The 24,920-nt window shown below is 30.6% G+C and overlaps 2 protein-coding genes across 2 annotated transcripts in view; one reads left to right on the plus strand and one right to left on the minus strand.

The window, feature by feature from the left end:
- Window positions 1-9,404, minus strand: part of LOC134699818 (alpha-catulin-like) — a 41,325-nt gene extending 31,921 nt beyond the window's left edge. Inside the window, exons 1-3 of the mRNA XM_063561231.1 lie at window positions 9,209-9,404; window positions 1,885-2,074; window positions 981-1,150 (exon numbers count right to left, since the gene is read on the minus strand). Of these exons, the coding sequence (XP_063417301.1) occupies window positions 981-1,150; window positions 1,885-2,074; window positions 9,209-9,295 (447 nt within the window). The 5' untranslated portion in view covers window positions 9,296-9,404. The remainder of the gene's footprint in view (window positions 1-980; window positions 1,151-1,884; window positions 2,075-9,208) is intronic.
- A 91-nt stretch (window positions 9,405-9,495) lies between these two features.
- On the plus strand, window positions 9,496-24,292 carry LOC134699730 (cytohesin-interacting protein-like). Its single transcript, XM_063561160.1, has 7 exons — window positions 9,496-9,651; window positions 18,289-18,441; window positions 18,730-18,832; window positions 19,940-20,033; window positions 21,049-21,115; window positions 21,988-22,054; window positions 23,829-24,292. Exons 1-7 carry the CDS (start codon window positions 9,592-9,594, stop codon window positions 24,290-24,292), a joined length of 1,008 nt encoding a protein of 335 aa, XP_063417230.1. The 5' UTR covers window positions 9,496-9,591.
- The last annotated feature ends 628 nt before the right edge of the window (window positions 24,293-24,920 follow it).

Genomic DNA, 24,920 nt, shown 5'->3' on the forward strand with positions numbered 1-24,920 from the left:
CTGCATGTAAATTAGCCGTTTGAAAATTATTTATTATTTGAACATTTGAATTTGTGGGTAACCTGTACAAATGAAACCCATAAAAATTGGTATCTAATGAATAAGAATGAATCCACAGTAATTAACAAACTCAAAGTTAATCATGTTAATGTAAACATTTCTAAATTTATTGAGGATTTAGGCAGATTACTATTCTTAAGACATTTCAGAGGGACATGCAACAGTCACAGAATTGCTTAATAATATTCAATTATATTTCAAGTCACAGATTTAATAACTGTTTTGTCAAAAATAAATGTCTACCTTCATCTAAAGTTAGAAACCATTAAAAAGAAATTCAACAAAGTCTCTAAATAACATGAATAAAAAGATGATAAGATGCAAGATTTTTTTCATTAGTTGTTAGCGTTTTTGAACTAGCTGTCAGTAGCTGGGAGTACCCTCAGATCTGTACTTAGGTTCTTATTTTGTTTTAAAGATGTACAGTAGCCAGCCACATCATTTCTGTGTTTATGTTTGATGTATTTTTATTTTAGTCCATCTGATAAATTAAGCCATTTTCAATTGATTTTTATAGTTCATTCTTATGTTGTACTATTAAACCACTGTCCCATGCTAGGGGGTTTTGAACACGCCTACATGTTTAACCCGCCACATTCTGTATGCGTGTGCTTGTCCCAAGCCAGGAGTCTGAATTTTAATGGTTTTCATTTATTGCTGTGTAACATATTTGTTTATCTTTTGTACATAAATTAAGCCATTAGTTTTCAGGTTTGAATAGTTTTACAATTGATTATTTCAGGCCCTTTTATAACTGACTGTTGAAGTCCGTACCATGACCTATAGTTGTTAGTTTCTGTGTCATTTGGTCTTTTGTGAAAAGTTGTCTCATTGGCAATCATGTCTCATCGGTAATCATGTTTCATTGGCAATTACACCAATTCTTCTAGAGTTCCTATATCATCTAATCATTGCTTTACCTTGTCCTTAGATACTAATAACTGTTTAACAATAACTTTATCCGCCAGCAGTAGGACCCTTGTAATGGCTGACAATAATTGTCTAGCTGACCTGACCATGGCTGTTTTCTCTGTTACTGTTTTATTCCCTTTTGATGGTACAATCATAGTAAGTCTTTGTATTGTAGATCCTAGAAAAAACAAATGAGTTTTGTTTTAAAACTTAGTACTTTGCCATATACAATGATGTATGTTAGTGAAGAATTTGTGGTTGATGGCACATTTCTAAAACTCTCTCAAATTAACTGGTCAATACAATAGGACAAATTACAGAAGTTTTATAAAAAAGTTGTCAACAATTTCGTATTTTATTGTGTATTTATTTATTTATTTGTCTGTCTTTTATTGATCAACCTTGAAGATATTATGATGTTGCAACACATCATATTTGGTCTTGGTTTATTGTTTTTAACTTAAATACGGCAATTCCCTTTCTGTTTTGACATGCCCATACATTTAATTCATTAATAAAAACAACTTTAACTGAAGAAAATAAAACATGTCACAATCTTAATTTTTTACTTGATCTGTGTTATTTGGTAATAAGCATTGCATATGAGTTTCGTAGCATTTGGTTGAGGCAATCTTTAGTTAGGGAATGTTAACTAATTTAGAGAACATACAGACAGATTTAAATGTAGAACAGATGGACGGTCAAGGGTAACAGTTAATGCCCGGACCTTGGGAAATGTTAGGGCAAACAAAACGGCTTCTTTCACACTACTGGTTTCAGAAAACAACAATGTAACCCAAATATTAACAAAAAAGTTCATGAGAAGAGAAAACAAATTTTGCCCCGAAACGTAGAGGAAAATAAAATTCAAAGCACTTCAAATGGCATTGAAAACATTTCAAATGTGTTTACCCGCCATTCTGGCTTCTTCACAAGCTTCGCACATATCCTCAGATATTTCCATATTTTCTGCCGCTATTGTCTGTCCAACAGTTACAAATTTCTCTACAGCCAGGGCTACACCTTGTCCTACTCTGATCAATGACCGACTAGTCTTCTCTGTAAAGCGGGCTTTCTCTTTGTGGTTTACAAGGGTTGTAATCTGAAAGTAGATATTTTTGTATAACATGTATAAATTTAAACATAATTGTAGAATGTTTGTGAAAATTGATTCAGGCTGATTTTGTTGTTTTCTTGAAGATATTTTATAGACACCCTCTCATGAACGCAGGATAGCTTATAACATTAAAAGACAGATTGAGATAATACGCAACTTTGTTAACAAATTTTAGATGAAAATGTGTATTCCTGTTTTTTTTTTTTTAAATATTTATAAAGACTTAACTTTCCCATCTCATTTTGCAGTCTAGTTTTTTAAATCTTACAAATTTGTATTCTTCACATGGTTTATTACTTCTCATCAATACTAATTTAACATAGATCTTTTAGATTTTACCAAAACAGAGAAAATAATTCTCTTTGAAAATGAAAAGTTTCTTTTAATATCTAAGTATTGGTTTAAGTATGAATTTGATAGATCTAAGCAAAGCTGTTTAATACTAATATTTCAAAATAGATGATTGTGGATGCACTTAAAAACTTTCTCTTTTGTTGTACAGTTGTACCACATTAATAGTTGACCTTTTATCATTTCAAGGAAGCAACTGTTTTATTTAACAGATATAAAATCTTGGCAAAGGTGTACATTTTGTGTATAACATGTATAAGGATTTTGGATGGAGAGTTGTCTCATTGGCACTCACACCACATCTTCCTATATCTATAAGATCAATAAACAATGATAAATTGCCCTATCTACCATTGTATGTCATTACATGCTCAATTTTATATCTGTATTTATATTCTTTACTTATATAATATACTGAGTATCAAAAGTTCAGCTACATATATTTTCAATTTAAATTGAAACGAAACTATACTTTTGTTCAAGGCACCACCTATACCATAACAACACTAGTAAACTAATTTAATTTAACATAGCTATATTTATAGAATGAATGAACAAAAAGAAATTACATTAAATATTAAAAATATATTTCTACAACTTTTGAAATTTAATATTAAAAAAGGTAATACACTTCTTTTACTCAGTATATGTACAAAAGAAAAATTAATGATGATATGCTTGAAGAATCTTCAAAGCTTAACTTTCCTTTATTCAAATATCAGAAGAAATCATTACATGTATACCCTAAAGTCTGTTTGAACAGAAATGCTTTGTGACACATGACATGACCTGAATTATACAAGATGTTCTTAGAGGCCTCTTGTAAAAAGTATCCATTTACAAATGTGTCGGAACTTCTTTGACACTTTAGATGACAATTGGTATGACACACTTTTGTACAAACACGAAATTCTTGTTTTACTATCATTATAGCAGCTAGTGCACTTACATGCAACTATCTGCTCAAGGTAATACAAGTATGTACACATGTATGCATCTTTTTGTTCTAATACATGTGAAGTTATGACCCTAAGGTCAGGGTGGATAAACAAAAATTCACATTTCAAAATACATGTACATTTTAATCTAGATGACAGTTAAGCATGTTAAATGTCTCCTTTTCAAACTTTGACCATGTTTATAAAATTGTTCGAATCATTTAACCTATTATTTTTTGGGGGTATGGTCTTGTCTCCATTTTGCCTTCAGTATACCAATCACACTTAAATTGACAATGTTTATAAAATTACTTTGTCTTTCTACTAAAACCTATTATTTCTTAAGAATGGCCTAATTGTGTACATACATGACATAGTCGAACTTTGTTGTTTGATCATGTTTATAAAGTTACTTTCTATATTTTAAAAACTTATTATTACTTTGGCATGGCCTTGGCTCCATTTCTGCCTCCAGTAGTCACACTTTGACAATGTTTGACAATGCTTATAAAGTTACTTTCTATTTAAACTTCAGATTATATAGGTATATAATACTATTATTATAGGAGTTCAAAAGTTAAACATCATGATAACAGACATCCTGTTACATACACTGTCTAAAATTACACAGGGTAATGGGTCTAATAAAACATTTAAATGGCTAAATTGAAAGAAATGTCATCCTTTCACAAACAGGCAATAATAAAGAAATTTTATGTTTCTTTTTATAAATTTGTTGAACAATTAGTAAAGTAAATTAAAGAGACTAATAATTTGATTTTTTTTGTTTTCTACATCAACTGTATAAGTGTCATAAAACATTACGAAAGAGAAAGATCTAGGCAGTTTACGCTGATGCATGACAGCATTTGGATCTTACAATTCTGGTTGAACATGTTGAAAAAAATATCTTGATAAATTAGTTATTTGATTCTTGATAATTCTTGCCTTTGGACATTAAAACACTATATTAATGTGATGCCATGATCATGATGATAGTGATTGAATATGGTGCTTTAATAGGTTGTGTTATGGATGTGATACTTAATTTATTTTTTCTGGGGAAGTTGTCAATTATACTGAAAATAAATATAGCAGTATATATATATATGACAATTAGATAGAAAGAGAAGAGACTGCAATATTGTGTTAGAAAATTCGTTTTTATTGGCCTAATTATCACATAACATGCTCAAATAGCCATATTGAAACTGACATCTTTTCATAATTACTGATGCCTATCAGAGGACATTTATCTCCAATTATAGCTGACTGTTTGATGTTTGTTTCAAGTTCTAATGGTGTAGTCATTTTCTCCACCTTAACTTCTTAATAATTATTTTTATTAAAAGGTTTGATCATTTGAACAAAAATATCTAATATATCATGATACATATAGAATGAACAAGAAATGGTTATTATAGTTTTTATACAGCTTTTTAAATGTTTCAATTATAAGTGAAGGGCTTTTTCGACAAAGTTTTAAATTAGTAAATAGCTACCTCCAATGAGTAAGAAAACATTTCCAAAAGTTATAAGCAAATACATCACTTAAATTCATTTTAATACAGTTTTCAATTAAAATTGCAATAATTTTCACTATATATTACAGATAATTTGACTGGGGATTGCACTTTGAACTAAATATAAGTGATCAATTGATTGTTTGAGAGTCCCAATTTTTGAAACAGTCCAAGACATTGCATACTGTATATAAACCTTTGATAAAAATTGATAAAACTCTAGCAAGAATTGTACTAACGAGAGCTCTAACAAGTCAGGATGGACAGACAAACAGGCAATCACCCAATATATCTATATCCCTGCAACTTGACCTGTGAGGGAGGACAATAAAAATAGCAAAGATAACAATTCTAACTGTTGGTTTTTTTACCAGGTTATCAAGATTTTAGATGGTATTGAGTAAATCAAAATATTTAGACTTTTTATCTACTTGACATGGATGTGAAGCGATCTGTCACACAGTTGGTAACCTGAACTATTAAAAGTCTAACTATTAAATTGACATTAACACTTCAGTTCTTACAGTATGTAAACAATTATTGAAAGGAAAATGTAAAGATATAAGTCTGTATGTAAGTTTGATTGCTATTAAAGATAAATTTTGTATATTGTATTTAAAAATTGAATACATCTAATAAGCAGTCTAGCCTCGTCAATAAATTCAAAGTGAAATGTTTGCTTGGTGAAAACCAAAGTGTCTTTTTAAAATAAATTGCAAGCCAAAAAATGGAGGAATTAATTTAAAATAAAACTAATTACATTCAATGTACATTTGTACATTTAATAACTTTATCAGCTGTTTATAAACATAATAAACCAATGCCCAAAATTGCTAAATTTTGAAATAAGAATCTGAATTTTGCCAAAAATTCTAAATATGCATGTTATTATAAGTTATATGGTTCGCTACTGACCCCCTACGGATCCATAGAGGGTTAGTAAAATCCATAGGGGGTGAGGCCGGAGGCCGAGTCCCCTATGGATTTTATTCACCCTCTATGGATCCGTAGGGGGTCAGTAGTTAACCGTATAACGAATTTATCGCACGCTATACTTTTTCTGCTGCGTTTTGTTGTAAAATAAACAACGAAACACAACAACATTAATAGATGACGTCACCATTACCGCGTCACGAACCCCCTACGGTCTCATAGGGGGTCACCATGTGACGGCGTTAAACCAATCACAACGTGATAATTTACCCGCGGTGCGATAATTGTATACAAGGTATACATGTACAAAATGTATCATGTATATAGTGTAGTATGAACATGGTTATTGGAGATACATACAGTGCATTCTATTGTACTGAATATGCATGAAATACTTGCCACTGGATTGTACTCAAACAACAATCATTTTTTTTAAGTTGGGTTATTGTTGATCAACTTTATCAATTCCAGCAGTCTTTAAATAATAATTTGTATGTAGTGTTAAGTGTCACTGTTATTTATAGACATTTGTCTTTTGTCAATTTGAAGTAATGATTGACCACTCTTGGCCATGGACAAATTTGTTTACCTGTTCCAAACATGCCATAATTGAAGTAATAAATATCTAAATGCATAATTTCATGGTCAATGCAAATCTCGTTCTTCTGTTATCATAAACATACTTCCTTAACCATCTACAAGCCTCCAATGTTAACACTGTCCACATACAGGGTTTGAACTCACACTACCACAGTGTTGACAGGCTTATGATAGAAGTAGTTGGACTATGCTCATATGATGATTCACCACTAGTGCACTAAGTCCACTAAATGACTAAGGCCCCTCAAACAACAAATGGAAGTTTTTAACAATCTTGATGGGCCCCTCAGAATTTTTTTTACATATATATATACCTAATTTTGTTGATTATAAAACATACATACATGTACATGATATATGAGTACCATTGTCATTTATGTGAGATATCCTTGATGGCACTAAGGGAGCTACCATTTGATTTTTAAGGGGGCTAGGATGAAAAATTTTCTCCTGCTTTTTTTTTTAGTTGTTATCTCTGTCCTGCCTTTTTATTTTTCACTCTTTTCGGTCCTGCCTTTTATTTCTTAGTTTATCCTGACCTTTCTTTACATAAATTGTCATCCTGCCTTTTTTTTTTGCCAAGTTGCTCATCCTGCCTTTTTTTTTTACTCAAAACTCTTGTCATCTGGTCATGCCTGTCCTGCCTTTTTTCAAATTTCATCCAAGCCCCCCATAAAAATCAAATGGCAGCTCCCTAACTTGATTGAGTGCGTCTAATTGACATCACAATATTATATATATTTATGGTTATTGCAATAATTTCAGGAAAGGACTCTTTCCGAAATTTTACATTTTCGATGAATATAAAGGATTAATTTGACCCACCATAAATAAAGTATATCAAATTATATATATATTTAATTGCATCATGTTATATATATATATAAATATTATAAGCCATTGTAGGCATACATATCATGTTGATTAGATTGATTAATATATGTACATGTTACAATGTATATGAAGCATTGACATTCTACAAAAGTATATAACTGTGTGAGATTGCATCATTTTCTGTCCGGAAAATAAGTCTCTAGTTTTTGCATCAGAAAAATAAATGCCTATGCCATAAACAATGTATAACTTAATAAAAACTATTCTTGTAACAAAATAGTCCTTGATAATGGTAAACAGATGTCACTTTGTATATTATAATGGAATTGTGATCAAAGGAGATCCTGTATTTACCTGCACTTAACTTGTACCAGGTGTAAACAATTATATAACAATATTATGTAATATCTGTCATAATCAATTATGACTGCAGTTATTTGTAAACAATATTTATCATAATAAGCTTAAAAAGTTTAATGTAATTAAAAATGAATTTTCTCAACATGTATAACTTAGAAGGTTAATCAGGTTTGCTACATTTTATGTTAACCTGGTTCAGCAGGTTTTGTATTTTTGCATTAAATTTATGGATTTGTTTCCTATACATGCATGTATGCATGTACATGTATATACTTTAGATGCTATTTGTAGATGCATGATGTATATTCATCATTTTCATCAGTTCATTTTGTTTGATTTTAAATAAAATTTGCTTATTTACAAAAGTTGGTCTACCTGGTCATGATATTTATGAAAAGATATAGCATTTAAAAGTCAAATGTACCAATGATGTTTCCCCCAAATAGCATAAAACATTATATTAACACTTTTAGCTATAGTACAATGTATTTCTTCAAATGTTGTGTCAAATTCAGAAATTATTGCATGCACTTTTTGTTGAGATATTGTCATTTCAGACTAAAATGTGATTTTGTTTTTGCGTTATTGAAAATAATCCTCTTAAATTCATATAAAAAATTTCAGAATGAGAGTTCAAATTATTGCGATTATCACATTCCATGATTATAACCCACTCACATATTTTTTGGATAAAATCATCGCAATACTTCTTGAATTTACAATGTTTACCATGTTTACAGTACATTGTAAGGGACGACATCAAAAGATCAATGTAAGATAAAAAAACTTAATTCAAATAATTTGGGGGTGGGGGGTTGAAAGGCTGCAAGATTTGGTTATCCGACATTGATTTTTACATATATCCATATGAGTCAATCAATTATCCCCAAATTAAGTTAAGAACGGGGTGGGGGGTCAGTGAAAAAACTATGTGAATTAAGTTTTTCATCCTTCATTGAACTTTTGATGTCGTCCCTAAGCATTGTAAGTAATAAATTTGTCCCTTCTGCTGTCTGATAGACAAATATTTACTGGTCTCATTGTCCAAATGTTAAGTCAACAAACATGTACATTGTAATTGTGCACGTGTGATCCCATATTATTATACAGACGATATCAAAACGGTGTAAATCATGTAAATATCATTGAACAATCACAGTTCTTAAGGTTCATCATAACAAATGGACAAAATATGACTGTATTTTCACCTCTATTTGACATAGACATAGAGCATTGTGACACATATATGTAGAAAAGTTCTGGGAAAGAGCATGAAATGGAATGTGGTCGTAGTTCTTTGTTTATTTCTCAAATACATATATTTCTATGTACATGTACTGTAGCCTGGAGGGAGCAGATATAGGAATTATTTTATCATTTCTATCTTTTGCAATATGCATGTAAGTTGGAGTTACATGCAAGTATACATGTTTTAACTTATGTAAATATTAACATGATTAATAAACATGATAAATAATTTGCATTGTTCATTCATTCATGGCAATTTAAACTCACTTTATTACAGTTGCAATTAAAACTTGAAGCTTTTATACTCTATAAATACAGTTGTAAGAAAATACCTGTGTTACCAATGGAATCAACGTCTGTTCGATAGATTTAGTTCGAATTTCCAACGACAACCGGGCTTCATTTCTCAACCCTGCCATCTTTCCAGCTTCCAAGCTGGGTCAAAGGTTGTGTCGCTTAAGAACTAAAGAATATTAATAAATGACGTATTTAACGAATAATTCATTTTAGACTTATTCTAATAAACATCAATAAATAAATTGACAAACATTAATTTGCTATGATTATGTATCATGAAAAGATTAAAAATTTTAAAATATTGTTTTTATTTCAGGGTGCTTAAGCGGCAAGTTCAGGTTGCCACTCGCACTGGCGGAGATTAGCACCAGTTTAAACATAAATCCTGCCTAAACCACGGGATGACAGTTTCGTAGAAATGACATGGGTGAATACCATGGAGATGGTGTCCCATTTAAGTTGGAAACAAGATAAAAAGGTTTGATCATATTTGGTTAAATTCATTTTGAAATCTGGCTATCAGAAACTAAAGGGACATAACTAAATTCAATAACCGAATAAGAGTTTAAGTTACACAAACCATGTGATGTTGTACTTGCATTGGACTAAATAACAATGAAAGTATGTATTTATCAAATATTATCCTATTATTTACAAAAGAATATGTAAAGGAGTAAAACTGAAACAATAAATGTTAATAAAGGGGGCGGATCAAAAGGTTTTTTAAAGTGTTTTAAAATCCATGACAACTGAACTGAACTCAGTCATTGCTTAATCGCCTTAGACCAACTCTTATTACTCTCTACCAACTTTCATTACTTGCTACCAATTTGCTTCACTCATGTTTTTCTTCTTTTCTGTTATAAGTCGTAGCCTGCAATAGACCATACTTTCAAGTTTTTGCATTTCCATCAAAAACTGGTTTTGGTGAAAATCATTTCTGCGTTTAGGGGCAAGACCACTTTTGTCCCTGTTTGAACGAGCTGTTGAAAAATAGGATGCTATGTTGCATGAATAATTTGGCAAATTAAATGCTTATAATATCATGAATATGCACTGCTGTCATTGGGGTATTTGATCCAGTACTTATGGAACAAACATTATTTCTAGGTCATCCACACAGGTACCTGTTTCTATCCATGGGAAGGTCGACTATCTATATAAATAGAAGCTAATCTATTTACATGGATAGTTGACCTTCCCATGCATAGAAACAAGTGTCTGTGGTCATCCAGCTGCTTAAATTTAATGAAGATCACAATGACGCATGATGCACTTTTATAGTGCAGGCATAGAGGCGATCCCTCTCTCTAGTAAATGAAGACAAAAAGAAGCCCATATTTGAGCTTTTCTGGTGTAAGACTTAACTTGAAAGTGGTTTTTTGCGTGTTATTGACTCATGTGCATTTTAAACAAAAAAACAACACTACTTTGGCCATTAACAATGATTAAAAAAGTTAAGTCTAGGGACCTTGGTGGTACATTTGTATTTACATAAAAATTAGTTAGTGTGTATTTATTGGGCATGTTAGGGATGATAACTCGCTCGTAAGGCCTATTTCGCAAGTACAATGTACAATTTTAGGTAAAACTCAGTCAGATACTCGTTTGCCTTTTATATTACTAAATTCAATCATTGTCTGATATGTCACATTGCATCCTATTGTAGTATTTAATCAGCATGACTTGATGACTTTATGAGATGACAATACAAATACTAAAAATCTAGATACAGCTTTCAATTTGTTTGCTGGCATGACGTAAAAACGGTGAATCAAAGATATCAAAATTATTTATAACTAATAAAGGGACAAATGCTGTTGATTAAAAATTACTCCATCGAATCAGGCCCTTTTTGTTTTCTAAATAATTAATATTACCAATAATTGATAAGTTCCATTTCAACAGGTTCAAAAGAAAGATTTCAAAAGCAGAGAAAACTGTGCATCTTATAATCAGCATGACTTTATCAGATGACAATACCAATAATAAAAATCCAGGCTAAAATAAGTCTTACACATAGTTACATATATACTTTCATGACTTTAATTCAGTTAAGGACCCGCAATATCACAGACCTGTGTGTTCTAGTATATATATATATTTTGATTCATCTAGGGAGCTGATCAAGGTTATGACCCTTAAACTCATCCAATCATCTTCTGAGATCACTGGCAACCACATGTTGGTTAAATTTTTAATATATATATATGCCCATCAAAATTTTGAAGGGACATATTATGGTATTCAACAGGGTTTCCCCTGGGTCAATTATTTTTTTCGCCACCTCTTTCGCCAAAACAATTTATTTTTCGCCACTTTATTATTTTTTTCGCCAAGTAACAAACATATTTTTCTTTTAAAATTTTCCTTTTTTCCAGCACTCCCCCCCCTTATATAAGACGTGGTTTTAAGATGACAAAAAAATGAAGCATCTTATCACTTGCAATTGATCCTTCGTGTAAGGTGTAATCATGACATTGAAGGGTTACTCTCATGCCAACCTTTTGAATAGATTTCTTCATAACGACAGTTTTCTTTTCTAGACCATCGTAAATAAGTAAAACTATATGCTTGAAACACGTGTGTCACTGACAGTTTTAAATTAGAGACTTTTCTTGCTTTTGAACATTTTCCGTCATAACAACAATTTTCTTTTCTGGACTATCATTAAAACTAAAAGAAGGAGAGGAAGCGTAAAAACTTTGCTTCAAACAGGTGCGTCGCAAAGTGGTAAATAAATCCTGTTTGTGACATGTGACAGAAGCCATTTAACCATATCATTTTGTTATAAAATACAATCAACACCTTCATTAATTAGTCCTTTGATTTCTATAGCTATGAATGCAATCAGCTGATTATTGATTTTCTGTCAAAATCTTAACGAGTTCAAGGTGAATTCCGAGCATTGTCTGATCGGTAAAGACAGAGAAACCCGAAAAAGTAAATAAACAAGATGGCTGGAAATAAATCGTTATATATATTTCTTTCGCCATATTCTTTCGCCAATGACGAATTTTAATCGCAACAATTATTATTTTTTCGCAAATTGCGAAAATGGCGACCGCCAGCGGAAACCCTGGTATTCAAATACAAGTCTGGTCTTCCACCCATCCAACAATCTGTCCAGTATCCACATGCATGACATGTTGCACCGTAACTAGAGAACCATGCACTTATTCAAATTTCATGAAACTTAATACAGTTGTTTCTTATGATGGTCAAATGGTCAAAGGATATCTCTATATACCTTTTGGTGAAAACAAGATTTAAACTTTTTGAGTTAGTAACTTAAACATGGGTGTGTTTTTTTCACATGTATGTCGTGTTGTATCTCAAAAACAATTTATGATTATTGCTTTGAACTTTATACACATTTTAGTTATATTATTCTAAAGATCTGTATACTTTTTGGTCATGTTGGTGATGATTAAAAATATATAGTTGGTGAGTTTTTTTGTAAAAAAAAAGGGGGGGTCACATGTCGCACTCTATCTCAAAAAACATTAATTATTATTATTGCTTAAAACTTTACACACTTCTTAGTTATATTAATATTAAGATCTGAATTCTTTTTGGTGGTGATTCAAAATTTTATTTTAGAGTAATTTAGTTTTTGAAGAAGAAAAAAAGAAGGGTGTTTTCACATGTTGCGCCGTATCTCAGAAACTATTTATTATTGCATAAAACTTCACACTAGACGATGGGCTTATCATGCGCTCATGGTGCAGCTGTTAATTTATACAATGGGTGCAGAAAGGGATTAATTGTCAAAGAATTAGAGGAAAATATATATGTATTATATAGAAAGTTGCCAACTGCTAACAAAAGTTCAAGTTCTGGATTTTAAATTAATTTTTACTTTAAAAGTGGTTGATGATTTGTAATTTAATCCAGGTTTTTAACAATGTTTGAAATCATCTGATTATTGATTTTTAAGAATGACTGATCTTGTATATCTCTTATAATAATGAGTTCAGTTTTAAACTTTACATTCCTGAGAAAGTGCTATATTAAATTTCTCTATTTACGAAATGTACAAAGTAACTGTCTAGTTGGTAAATAAACTCATCATAGATACCAGGGTTGGAAGTTTGTATTTGCGCCAGATGCACGTTTCGTCTATAAAAGACTAATCAGTGTCATTCGATTAAAAAAAGGTTCAAAAAGCTAAATAAAGTACAAGGTTGACATTTGATTCTGTTTAAAAATTAACTTCTCTATTTTTACTCAAATTTGTTTTGCTACATGCATTCTGATGGGACTGTTATACTGTGAAAGTACTTTTATCCGTAGGGAACCAATTTTCGTGGTTTTCGTGGATGATTTTATCCAATTTCCTTCAATCTATACATTTTGTAATCTTCGTTTCTATCATGTCTATTATCATCTTCAATTTTTTCCTTCTTTTTATTTTTAGAAAACTAAAATCCACGAAGATAAAAACCGACGAACATGTAAATGTTGTTTAAACCCTGAAAATTGATACCCACGCAGTGATCTGGAAGGATTTTTTCTCTATGGGCCCAGGGCCCCCCAAAAATAAATTCAATGGGCCATTTTTAGAATTAATGGGCCATGTTGTCAAATGATAGGGCCATTCGTTTACAATAAAAAAAAAATTAAAAAAAGTGTATATTTCACTGTACTTACAAGTATGATTCTAATTAATATCATGGATATTGTTCCTGTGATTTTGTAATTTGAATTTCAATGAATATACAATAACTTCTTCCAAACCGTGCAATATTTACGATAACCTTTATTTACAATGTTAAAACTGGTACTGTTCCCTTGTTCATGTTCATGTTTTTTTTTACATTAAATTTGGGTCTTCGTCGATACCATACTTATTCCAGACGTTCCGTATTAGAGGACGTTTCTGGCATTTCCTCTGCACTTGTATTATTATTACTTCATCACGATGACAAGAATAACAGTAGAGAGCAACGTTAATTGATAAGACACAACAACAATTCGCTGAAGGCATGTTTACAAAATGTCAAAACGAGTCAAAGACCAAAAAAATTGACAAGGACAGTTAAGCCCCTTTTATGGCGACAAATACTATACTTTTGATAATTCATAAAAAGGCTTTTGGGTTTTTCAATCGAAATAATAGCAAGCTTACTTAAAAGATTATAATTAGAGAAGAATTCTCGCCTGTACTAGCCAATTTTCACAAATTTAAAGTTGTTTATAAAAAATTATATCATGAATGATGGTTAATTACGTTTTTTGGGTAATCAGTCATACCGCATGTTGCTATTATTACCATAGGAAAACACCGGAGACGTCCCAAAAATATAAAGGTGCTCCTATCATTGGAGTAAACACTACACAGTTGTGTACTCACACATGGCGGCACGAAATACGATCGGAAATATATTTGACGATATCTCAACGTTTTAAAACGAAGTGAAAAATATCATGCGCCACGCGGGCGTTTACATTTGTCACTTTATGCGCCATTTCTGGTCGATAAGCGCAATTGGCGCAAGGCGCACGTCCTTCCTGATCACTGCCCACGAATTAAAGTACTTTCACAGTAGAAGAATTTTTTTTTTTTTAAATTATTAGAACAGCTAAGACCTTTTCAGTAAATATGTCATGTGATAGATTTTCTAATTTTGCTATATCATTGTATATGGCTGAACATATTAGTTTCAGAAAACTCAGTAACAAATTTGAGACAGAATATTTTTGATAGTCAGCATAAAAAGTTTCCACTCAAAGCAGCAGTTCCAGGCAAAGAAACCTTTACATTTTTAGACCAACTCTGCCATTTTCTGTGCATTTGCGCTTTGATTTTAACAAAGATGTACATTTGTAAACAATAAAACTGGTGTACATACATATGTACTCTAAAACATATTTCATTAACAGCAAATGTAGCCTAAGAATGTAACATAAGATGTGTATAAAATTTATTAATTTTTGATTAACAAATTGTGCTCATTTAATTTATTTAAACATCATGAACATATGGTGAAAACAAGATGTTTGTAATATTTTGTAAATTAAGATTGATCTGAACAAGATAACCCCATGCATGATGACCTTACAAACATGACTAACCGATATATAGTTATATACTTGTATATAAATGATAATTTTTTGATATAGAGCTTTACCTGTGTATTTATGATGTAAGGGTATATCATAGTATTTAATATATATATATATATATATATAAATGGATTAAATGTTTATTTTGAATATCAAATTATATAGATCAAAGAAAGTCATGTATATTTGCATAAAATTGTAAACATATCTCTTGGTTAACAGCCAATTTAGATTAATTTTCAAGGGTTACAAAAAATTTTACTACTTTTATTTAAATAATATATATTTGTGCCAAGATATTATATAATTGAACTTTTATAATCATAATAAAAAAAAAATTGTGCTTAATGAGATTGTAAGAAAATTAGTAGAAATAAATTCCTGAAAAAAAGTGGAAAAGTTTCAAGACCTCAATGCAGATAAATGTTAAATGTGTCAATTCAGTTTCCAGAATGTGAAATATCAAATGTGGTGCTTATATAATATATATTTAAATATATTGAATAGCAAATCATGAAATTAATGGGCAAACATTAAAAGAAAGAGAAAAACAACCTAAAATTTTAAGATTACAGAAACAAAGTACCCAATTCAGACAAACATGTAAGTGATGAACATGTAGTTAGATTACTAAGTAATCATGTATTATGTATCAAATGCTCTATTAATGGCATCATACATGTACACATGATACTCTATTATTGGCAACATACATGTACACATGATGCATTTGACACATGATGCATTTGACACATGAAGTACAATTTTATGTGAATGGCATACTTGATGAAAGTGGATTTAGCTATTCAGTGATGGTTTATATATCATTTGACAGTCATCTCAGATGATGAAACTATATACTTTTTAATAACATAAGTACTTAATTCTTGATCATGTTTAATTTTTAGTTAATAGGAAGTGACCTTGCAGTATTGCAGTTTTACAAATTTATCATTTATTGTACTCATGTACTCAGAACTTTCAACCAATTAAAATACTGGATCAAAAATTTTGTTCTTTAAGTATTGAGTAAAGTTTTGTGACTTGAGTTTTTTTATACACATATTCATATTGATTATAGTCTGAGGTTTGTAAACTGCTGAAACATATACATGATATAAAAGGTAAATTATTGTTTTTTTCTTCCTTTTCCTATACCCTTCGTCTGTTTTTTTTGTGTTGTAGAAAGGAAAATCACAAAAATACTCAACTCCGAGGAAAATTCTAAATGAAAAGTCCCTAACCAAATAATAGGTATTTTTAGGTTATGTTGTCCTCTTCCCGCATCTTTTTGTCATACAGGCAAACATTAAGTTTAATAGATAATTGATCTATTGTTTAGATTAAATGCACAGGAAAATCGTATCATTATAATCAGAATTTCCTGTCTTTTTGTACAATGTTGTAACTGTGCAATTATTTAAACATTAATGGAAAAACACAATGATGTAAGGAAGTGTCTTTCCCCGTCAGATTAGTAACTTATTGTTACATTCGTGACTGTATAGTTAATTTTGATTGATAATGATCGAATGCATCTAGGTAAGTGAATTTATAAACTGTTTTGTTGCTAAAATTTAAAAAAAAAACAAAAAAAAACATAGTGCAGGTTCTGTGACTGAGACTTCATATTCACATTACTCTCAGGTCAGATATGTAATTTGTTTATTAAAAATAACAAACCTAAGTTTATGTAAAGACAGGAACATGATTGAATATGAAAAGAGATCAATATTGCTAATATAAAAAGAAGATGTGGTATGATTGCCAATGAGGCAACTATCCACAAAAGACAAAAATGACACAGACATTAACAACTATAGGTACGTGTACCGCCTTCAACAATGAGCAAAGCCCTAACTGCATAGTCAGCTATAAAAGGCCCTGATAAGACAATGTAAAACAATCTAAACGAGAAAACTAAACTCCTTTGGCATGATTTGTCGATTAAACTTAATTAATAAAAGTGTCACAAGTTAATGAATAGACATGGGAGAAAGTGAATTCTAATTTGAAATTCTTAAAAATTATTTGCAAGTTGAAATATACTTTTTCAATAAAAAGGGGGTACATGGACATCACAATGAAATTGGCATTACAAGATGTATTTGTCAACACATGCACTCCAGTCCTAGATTTGATAAATCCAATAAGAATTGGCCAGTTTTGATTGAATTCTGACTATACTTGTTATAACACTATTGATTGGTAACATCAGCATGATTACTAGCACTCAAAATATTTTGTCAATAGTAGTAAATACTTTATTTTTACTGAACATTTTATACTTTGAAAACTGTAAATGATATGTACATCAAGTCTACTATAGATTTTACTTTTATGATTGATTAGCTTCAGTATATATATATTGATCATTATATCATCATGATCATTTATATGAGAGATGTAAAGAAGGGATATATATGTGTACTGATGAAAAGAATGGCTATTTTACAATGAATGAACAAAATAGAAATAGCTGATATATCATCATGATCAATCATTATTTTTTTCTCAATATGCTTGAAACAAAGTGAATAAAAAGTTCAAACATGAAATCCTGTGAATTGAATTTACCATGAGCTCTATTATGCCTAAAGAACTTCTTTTAATTGCACCCAACAATACATACAATTATTATTTTCATCTAAAAATGTTTTAGTTAATTATTAGGCCTCTGCTGTAGGAGAAAGGGGCATTGAGTGCATATATGTCACCCTTGACTTTCTGTCTTTCTGTCTTTCTGTCTTTCTGTCCTTCTGTCCTATTTTAATTTGCTTGAACCTTAAACAGGGTCATTCCTGTCCTCCAATATATTCTTCTTTTTATTTTCTATCCAACAATCAATCATATTAATGACTTAAACATGGGATTTTTTTTCTTCTTTCGTGAATGATATGACTGGCAGATAAATTAAAAGTCATCATGGTCTTAGGGTCAAAATAAAAAAATCATGGTCGTAGTATAAATTTTAACTTAATTATCTGTACCTCCAAACAAATCTTTTCTAATATTTTCTTATTTAGTATTTTTAATTTTATTTCAGAAAATCCCAATGATTCCGTCAAGTAGCTCTATCGGTGCTGATCTTCATTGTTTAGAGCCTGAACGATCCATAAAGAGCCATCCCAATGACAACACTAAAAGACGCACTCTATTCCTGAAGAAAATAAATAACTCATGGGGCTTTACTTTGCAGGTAAGATTTCAGTAAAAAAAAAAGGGGGGATGATACCAATGGGCAATTTAAAACAATTACATCATTTAAAAAAGAAGATGGGGTATGATTGCCAATGAGACAACTCTTCACAAGACACCAAATGACACAGAAATTGAGAACTAAAGGTCACAGTACATCAACATCTAGTCGTAGGGAAAAAAAACACCATGCCACCCCCAAGAAAAAGAAAAGACAAAACAAAACAAATCAACATTCCTCAAAACTTACAACAAATGGTTCATTATTTGATATTATTTCTTATTTTAGACCTATGGCATTAAACACAAGAAAACGAACGAGATTGAAATAATGACTTATGTTGACTACATTGAGATTACTGGGCCAGCATACATGGCTGGAATGAGGAAAGGTATGGTTACATTATATACAATATAAATAGAGAAAATCACTAGAAGTTTTATTTTATGTATAAATCTCTTCTAAAAAAATCTAAATTCAAAAATTAGTGCAAGGTTATTCATGCCAATTATACAACATTGCAAGTTCTGCAATAATAATCATGATAATAACTTACATTCTAATATCAACACCATGGATACATGGACACAAATATCTGTATGAAGCTTTTCTTGAAATTGCAAAAAAATAATCTTGCATTTTACATGTTTAAGTTGAAGTCTTCAAAAATTACAATATTATATGCCTGCATACAATAATTTCTGAATTGACTTTAACACAAAGGTTAAATATGACTAAAGAAAGATGTGAAGCATATAGATGTGAGCTCACATATGTAGGCATGCTCTTTAATCAATTAAATAGTGTTAATTATTATGTACAGTAAAAACTTATTTAATTCTATTGGACAGATACATACTTCCTGTTTTCCAATATTTTGAATTACAAGTTTGTGTTCGCTAAGTTCAACAACTTATGCATTCTTTATTTTCATTGTATCAAGTTTCATTAAGATTGTTTATCAAGTGAAACAAGTAATAAGTGTAAATATCGAAAGTTAAATTTCACAGGATTAGTAGCAAAAAGTTATAGATTTGACAGTTTTCACTGTTTATCTTTGATTTATTAATGATATTGCTAATGCAATTATTTTGTATCAGTGGTTCTTATTGGATAACTAAGGAAGCCAACATTTTGAAATACAGAATGTATTGACATGAAATTTCTACAATAATAAGCCAAAACACTAGCATGTTGCTCTTAGAAACCTTCCTGTTATCAAATTTTATTACATTCTGAAGCGGCCAAGAAGCCAGAAAACGCCCGTGTTTATGTTTGACGCCGTAAGCATGTCTATGATTTCACCTACTTTAGTAGCAAAGCAGGATACCATCTTTTTTTCGAGGAATTTTATGAAATGAAATCTGAATCTCCACTGTAAAAGTCTTATACTCTTGTATAATATTTGTTGTTTTCAGGGATATGTGTGTTTGTTAGAACCCTCGGGCTATATTACATTTAATTAATTTACAATGTGTATACTTTACTATTTTAACAGGTGATGTAATACTCTCAGTAAATGGTGAATCGGTGGACAGAAATTCTCATAAAGAATTAGTAAGAGTGATAAGAGGTTGTGGTGACTCAATGAGGTACTTCCTTTCTTTCTTTCATACTTTCTTTCAATTTCTTATTCTCATACCTTTTATAATCCCATTCACCTTTCTCATATTGTAATCCGAAGGGCTTTTCCAGAATTTATTGTATGGTGGGGACAGGAAGGCAATTTTATTAAAATTTGATGGGTGGTGATTATTTAAGAAAGGTTGTTAAAAATGAAATATCCAATTTAGAATGTATGCATGGTGGGGTCAAATTAAAAGTGCCTTCCTCCCCTCCATACATTTATTTTAGGAACAGCCCTTATCATCATTTCACAAAAATGTGAAATAAATGTTTAGGATTGCTTCTTATTTCAATCAAAATTTCTTCTAACATGTTGAACTACTAAGTTTGAATCCAGTAATAATGTAAGGTTAAAGTTAAAAGGTCAAAGTCACAACATGATTTTGAATGTTCTAGTTTGTAGACATGTTAAGAGCTCCAATCTTGCGTCTAGTAATTGGGGAAATGAATTCTATATTTTTCAAGGTCAAGATCAAAGGTGAAGGTCAACCATTACAAGTAGTAAAAGAATAGTTACCCTAACATTACTTGTCAAGAAAATTACAAAACTTGTGCACATATCAATGATGTTATTGTTACAGAATGTTTTGTTTAAATTCACTTTAAAATTTGAGTTATCACCCTTTGTCTATGATTTTAGTTGAATCAACTACAACCAATGCTTTATACAATGTAATGTCTAATTTGAATTCCCACTGATAAATTAAAGTAATCTTTATCCTTCAGTGCTTACAAGCACTTTGATTAAAGGAATAACTCTCAGAATTTTGAGACATGTCTGAACAGTTTGTTATCAGAATAATGGTAAAGGGCACAGATCTATATTCACAAGACAAACTACACAATAAAACACAGAATGAAACAGGACATACACATTTTGTAATATTTTATAACCACACAATGAAACACAGAATAGTTTTGTACAGATACACGTTTTTTATTATACATTGTATTTGAAAATATTTTATGTTTTAATTGTAGGATGGTTGTTATGTTTGAAGATTGTTGTAAGAAGGTAGAACTTCATGACAGAATATTTAGATTAAAGGTCAGTTTATTCAATTAAAAGTAATTTAAACCATCTCATTTGATCAGTTTGGATTGATACAATTTGAGCAAGAGTTACTTCCCTTTTATCACAATTGTGGAGGGAAAAGTGCACAAATTCCATTACAATCAACCGAATATAACTTTTTTTCCGGAACAGTTTTCTTTTGCTTTAGCTTTGCCCAATTCATCACAAGGGTATAGTTATTATTTATCAATTGTGGCAGTTTGGTTGTTAAAATTATAAAATCAACTGTTCATCCCTCCAAAATGGTGACCAAGGGAAATACCTCAATCTCAAACTACACCATTGGAAACCTATTGGTTGTCTAATGGTATATATGTAACAAAAGAAGATGTGGTATGATTGCCAAGAGACAACTCTCAAGAAGAGACCAAAATGACACAAAAATTAACAACTATAGGTCAGCATACAGCCTTCAACAATGAGCAAGGACCATAGCGCATAGTCAGCTATAAAAGGCCCTGAAATGACTGTAAAAAAATTCAAACAAGAAAACTAACAGCCTTATTTATGTACAAAAAAATACCAAAAATAATGATGTAACACATAAACAATGACAACCACTGAATTACAGGCTCCTGACTTGGGACAGCCACATAATGCATAATGTGGCAGGGTTAAACATGTTAGTGGGATCCCAACAGCTTGTTTTTGTCAAGTGCAGGAGGTCATGGCTTCCATCCACAATTGGGTCAAACGATTTCTAGACTAAAAATATTTCCAATTCATGACTTAAAAATTATTGTAAAAATGTAATGAGGTGGTGCTATTTAATTGGAATACAAGCACTTCTTACATTATATTTTCAAAGAGACTTTTAAGTTATAAATTATTTTGTGTGTATTTAGGAAATTCTAGCTCACAAGAAATTGGCATTAAAAGAACTTGAACAACAAGAAAGAGAAATCATAGACGGTAATGTATATTACAGAAAGTTTTATGTTGACTAATTATTATTTTTAATATATTCTAAATTATTTGATTTGTTCTAAAAAAAAAAGCTGCATGTTTAAATGTACATGTATGTACAAAGGTAAGGGCCTTGGTGGCTCTGTGGTCTTAGTAGTCGAACTACTGTATCACTTGTTAGTTAACTCTAAGGCTGTGAGTTCAAATCCCTCACAAGGCAAGTGCATCTGACTCCAATCTTAATTGACTAGGATTGTCAGTTTTCCTACTGAAGGTCGTAATTGAATTTTCACAGGGCACTCCAGCTTCCTCCTCAAATAAAAACGGACGACCACAAAATTGCACAATAGTTTTAAAAGTGGAGTGGCGGTAAAGTGAATCAATTGACAATAATAATAAAATGTTGTAGTCTTTGTATGAGGATGTATCGACCTTACTTCATCTTCAGCCCATATTCTTTTTTAAAGGTGGATATATTCTTGAATTGACTTCATGCAAAGTTTTTGATTTTATTATAAATTTAAGGTAAAAGCGGTTGAAATTTACATGTTTTTTTCTCTCACAAACCATATGCATAACATCTTATAAGTGTATACAGCTTTTGCCCATGCTGAGTATTCTTTGTTTTCCTGTCTGGTCATGAAAGCAACATTTTCAAAAAATTAAGAGAAAAAAATCCAAACTAGAAATGAAAAATCTTTCTTATGAAAAATTAAGATGCAAAATTTGTAAAATCAATTTGAGACTCTCTGCAAGATTCAGAGTTGACACCTACGGTTTAAAGTTTCATGATGGAGTGTTGGCATATATTATTTAAAGGAAAAGTCTGTATTGTAAGATTGAAGCTGCACAAATAATAAGCACAGCACATTACTTATAAATGTTTCTCCTTAATATAGCGCAAGACATTATCACAAAAAGCTTGATACTATTATTCACTTATGCAAAATGGAATACTGTGAAAGTACTTTTATTCGTGGGGTACCAATTTTCGTGGTTTTCGTGGATGACTTTATCCACAAATTTATGTGTCCAACGAAATAAAACAACCACTGTCCAAATCAAGACATGGAATGATCCCCATGTACGTTTGACTACTGATATGATCTAGAGAATATCGCCTTATTTGAGAATACTGAGTCACATAACTACAATCGCATGTAGGACTATTCATATTAAATCTTTTATAACCTAAACTGTACAACTTTTGATCTTTTAATTCTCACAAAAAATATTTTTGATCGATGAAAGTCAGATTTCTGGTATTGATATGATAGTATAATAAAGTGTTCATTTTATATCCTCATAGTTCTCGTACATATAGGGAATACTAATTTCATGCTGGGCTTGATTTTCATAATATTTTTTTGACAATTCAAGATAGTTTACAGCATTGTTTATATTACTGTTTTCTTAAGGTGACATGTGTATGACCTAATGAACACCTTTGATGGTCTTTAATCTGCTGAGCACTTTATCATGGGTTAATTAGTGTTATCACTACAATTTACACGGGTCAATGTTTACCTTGCAATTTCCTTTAATCCAGACTATTTGTAACCTTCGTTTTTGAAGGCTTTTTTCAAATTTTTTTTTCGAAAACCAAAATCCACGAATTTAAAAACCCACGAACATGTTAATATTGCTCAAACCACGAAAATTGATACCCACGAATTAAAGTACTTTCACAGTATATGTGATCCTGCTATGATTTGTTTAAACTTTGTACAATTCCCAACCTTAAAACTTAAATTTGTATTTTAAACTTATTTTGTTACAGATTATTGTCAGTCAAAGGGTATAACAAGATTTCAAAGAATTAGACAGAGCATGATTAGCACAGTATCAACCAATAGCTGGGATCGTTACAGTCTTATCCAATCACCACAAATGTTAGAAACATTCCCAGTACCACATGTACCTTCAACATCGAAGAGTTTATTTGAGGGTGACTACTCTTCCTCTATAGGTGAAGATTTGGATGACAGTTATATTTCTTATGTGGATTCAGATGCTGATAGCGGAATGTGTATTTGTTGTCCAAACACAGATGAACATATTGCTTTGAAAAATTTAAAGGATTCAGAATCTAATAAGAGTTTGAAAATGGCTGGCACTGGCAAATCAAAAAAGTTGAATTCTGGGGAAAATGAAGATGTTGTTTATTTACGTAGTAATAGCATTCCATTTGTGTATTCTGATTATGTATATATTAATGAAGAAGACGAGTCTACCGAATTATGATTTAATGGGTTAATTTTGTTTCCTTGATAGAATGTAAAACAATTAAGTTTTGAGAATATGTTTTTGCACATTCTTCATAATTAAGTTTTCAACTTTATTACCGAACTTTCAAAAGTGAAGTTTTATAGTAAAAATTAATCTTGGAGAGTATCATATTCATTCTAAGAATAGCTCTTTGGTATCTGTTTTCATTAGTTTTCATAATTAGATAAAATTAAGAAATTTAAACCTAAAAAAATGCAAATTAAGATTTTTATGATATTCAGTATTTGAAAAGTCTCCTGGACTTTTGCCTTGTCTATCGAACCAATGAAATCTGAATAAAATTATAATTAGAGTATTTCAAATTGTGGTGAATTTTTGTATTACAAAATTATATAATTTTTAATCTAATTCATTTGACTATAGGTGCCAATTAGTATTGGGTAAATTTCTGACATTATGTTTAGTTCTGAAAGACAGAATTCCAAAATTCAAAATTCAAAATCAAATATCAAAAATCCAAGATGGCTTTTATATGTAGACATTATTATTATATTTCTAACAAATAAAAATAAAAATATATATTTAATGAATGTTTAGGACCATTTTATGATAATGATTAGATAGCCAAGAAATCATGTTAAAT

Source organism: Mytilus trossulus, unplaced genomic scaffold (genome assembly GCF_036588685.1).
Source record: "Mytilus trossulus isolate FHL-02 unplaced genomic scaffold, PNRI_Mtr1.1.1.hap1 h1tg000085l___fragment_1__unscaffolded, whole genome shotgun sequence".
Classification (NCBI taxonomy): Eukaryota; Metazoa; Mollusca; class Bivalvia; order Mytilida; family Mytilidae; genus Mytilus; species Mytilus trossulus.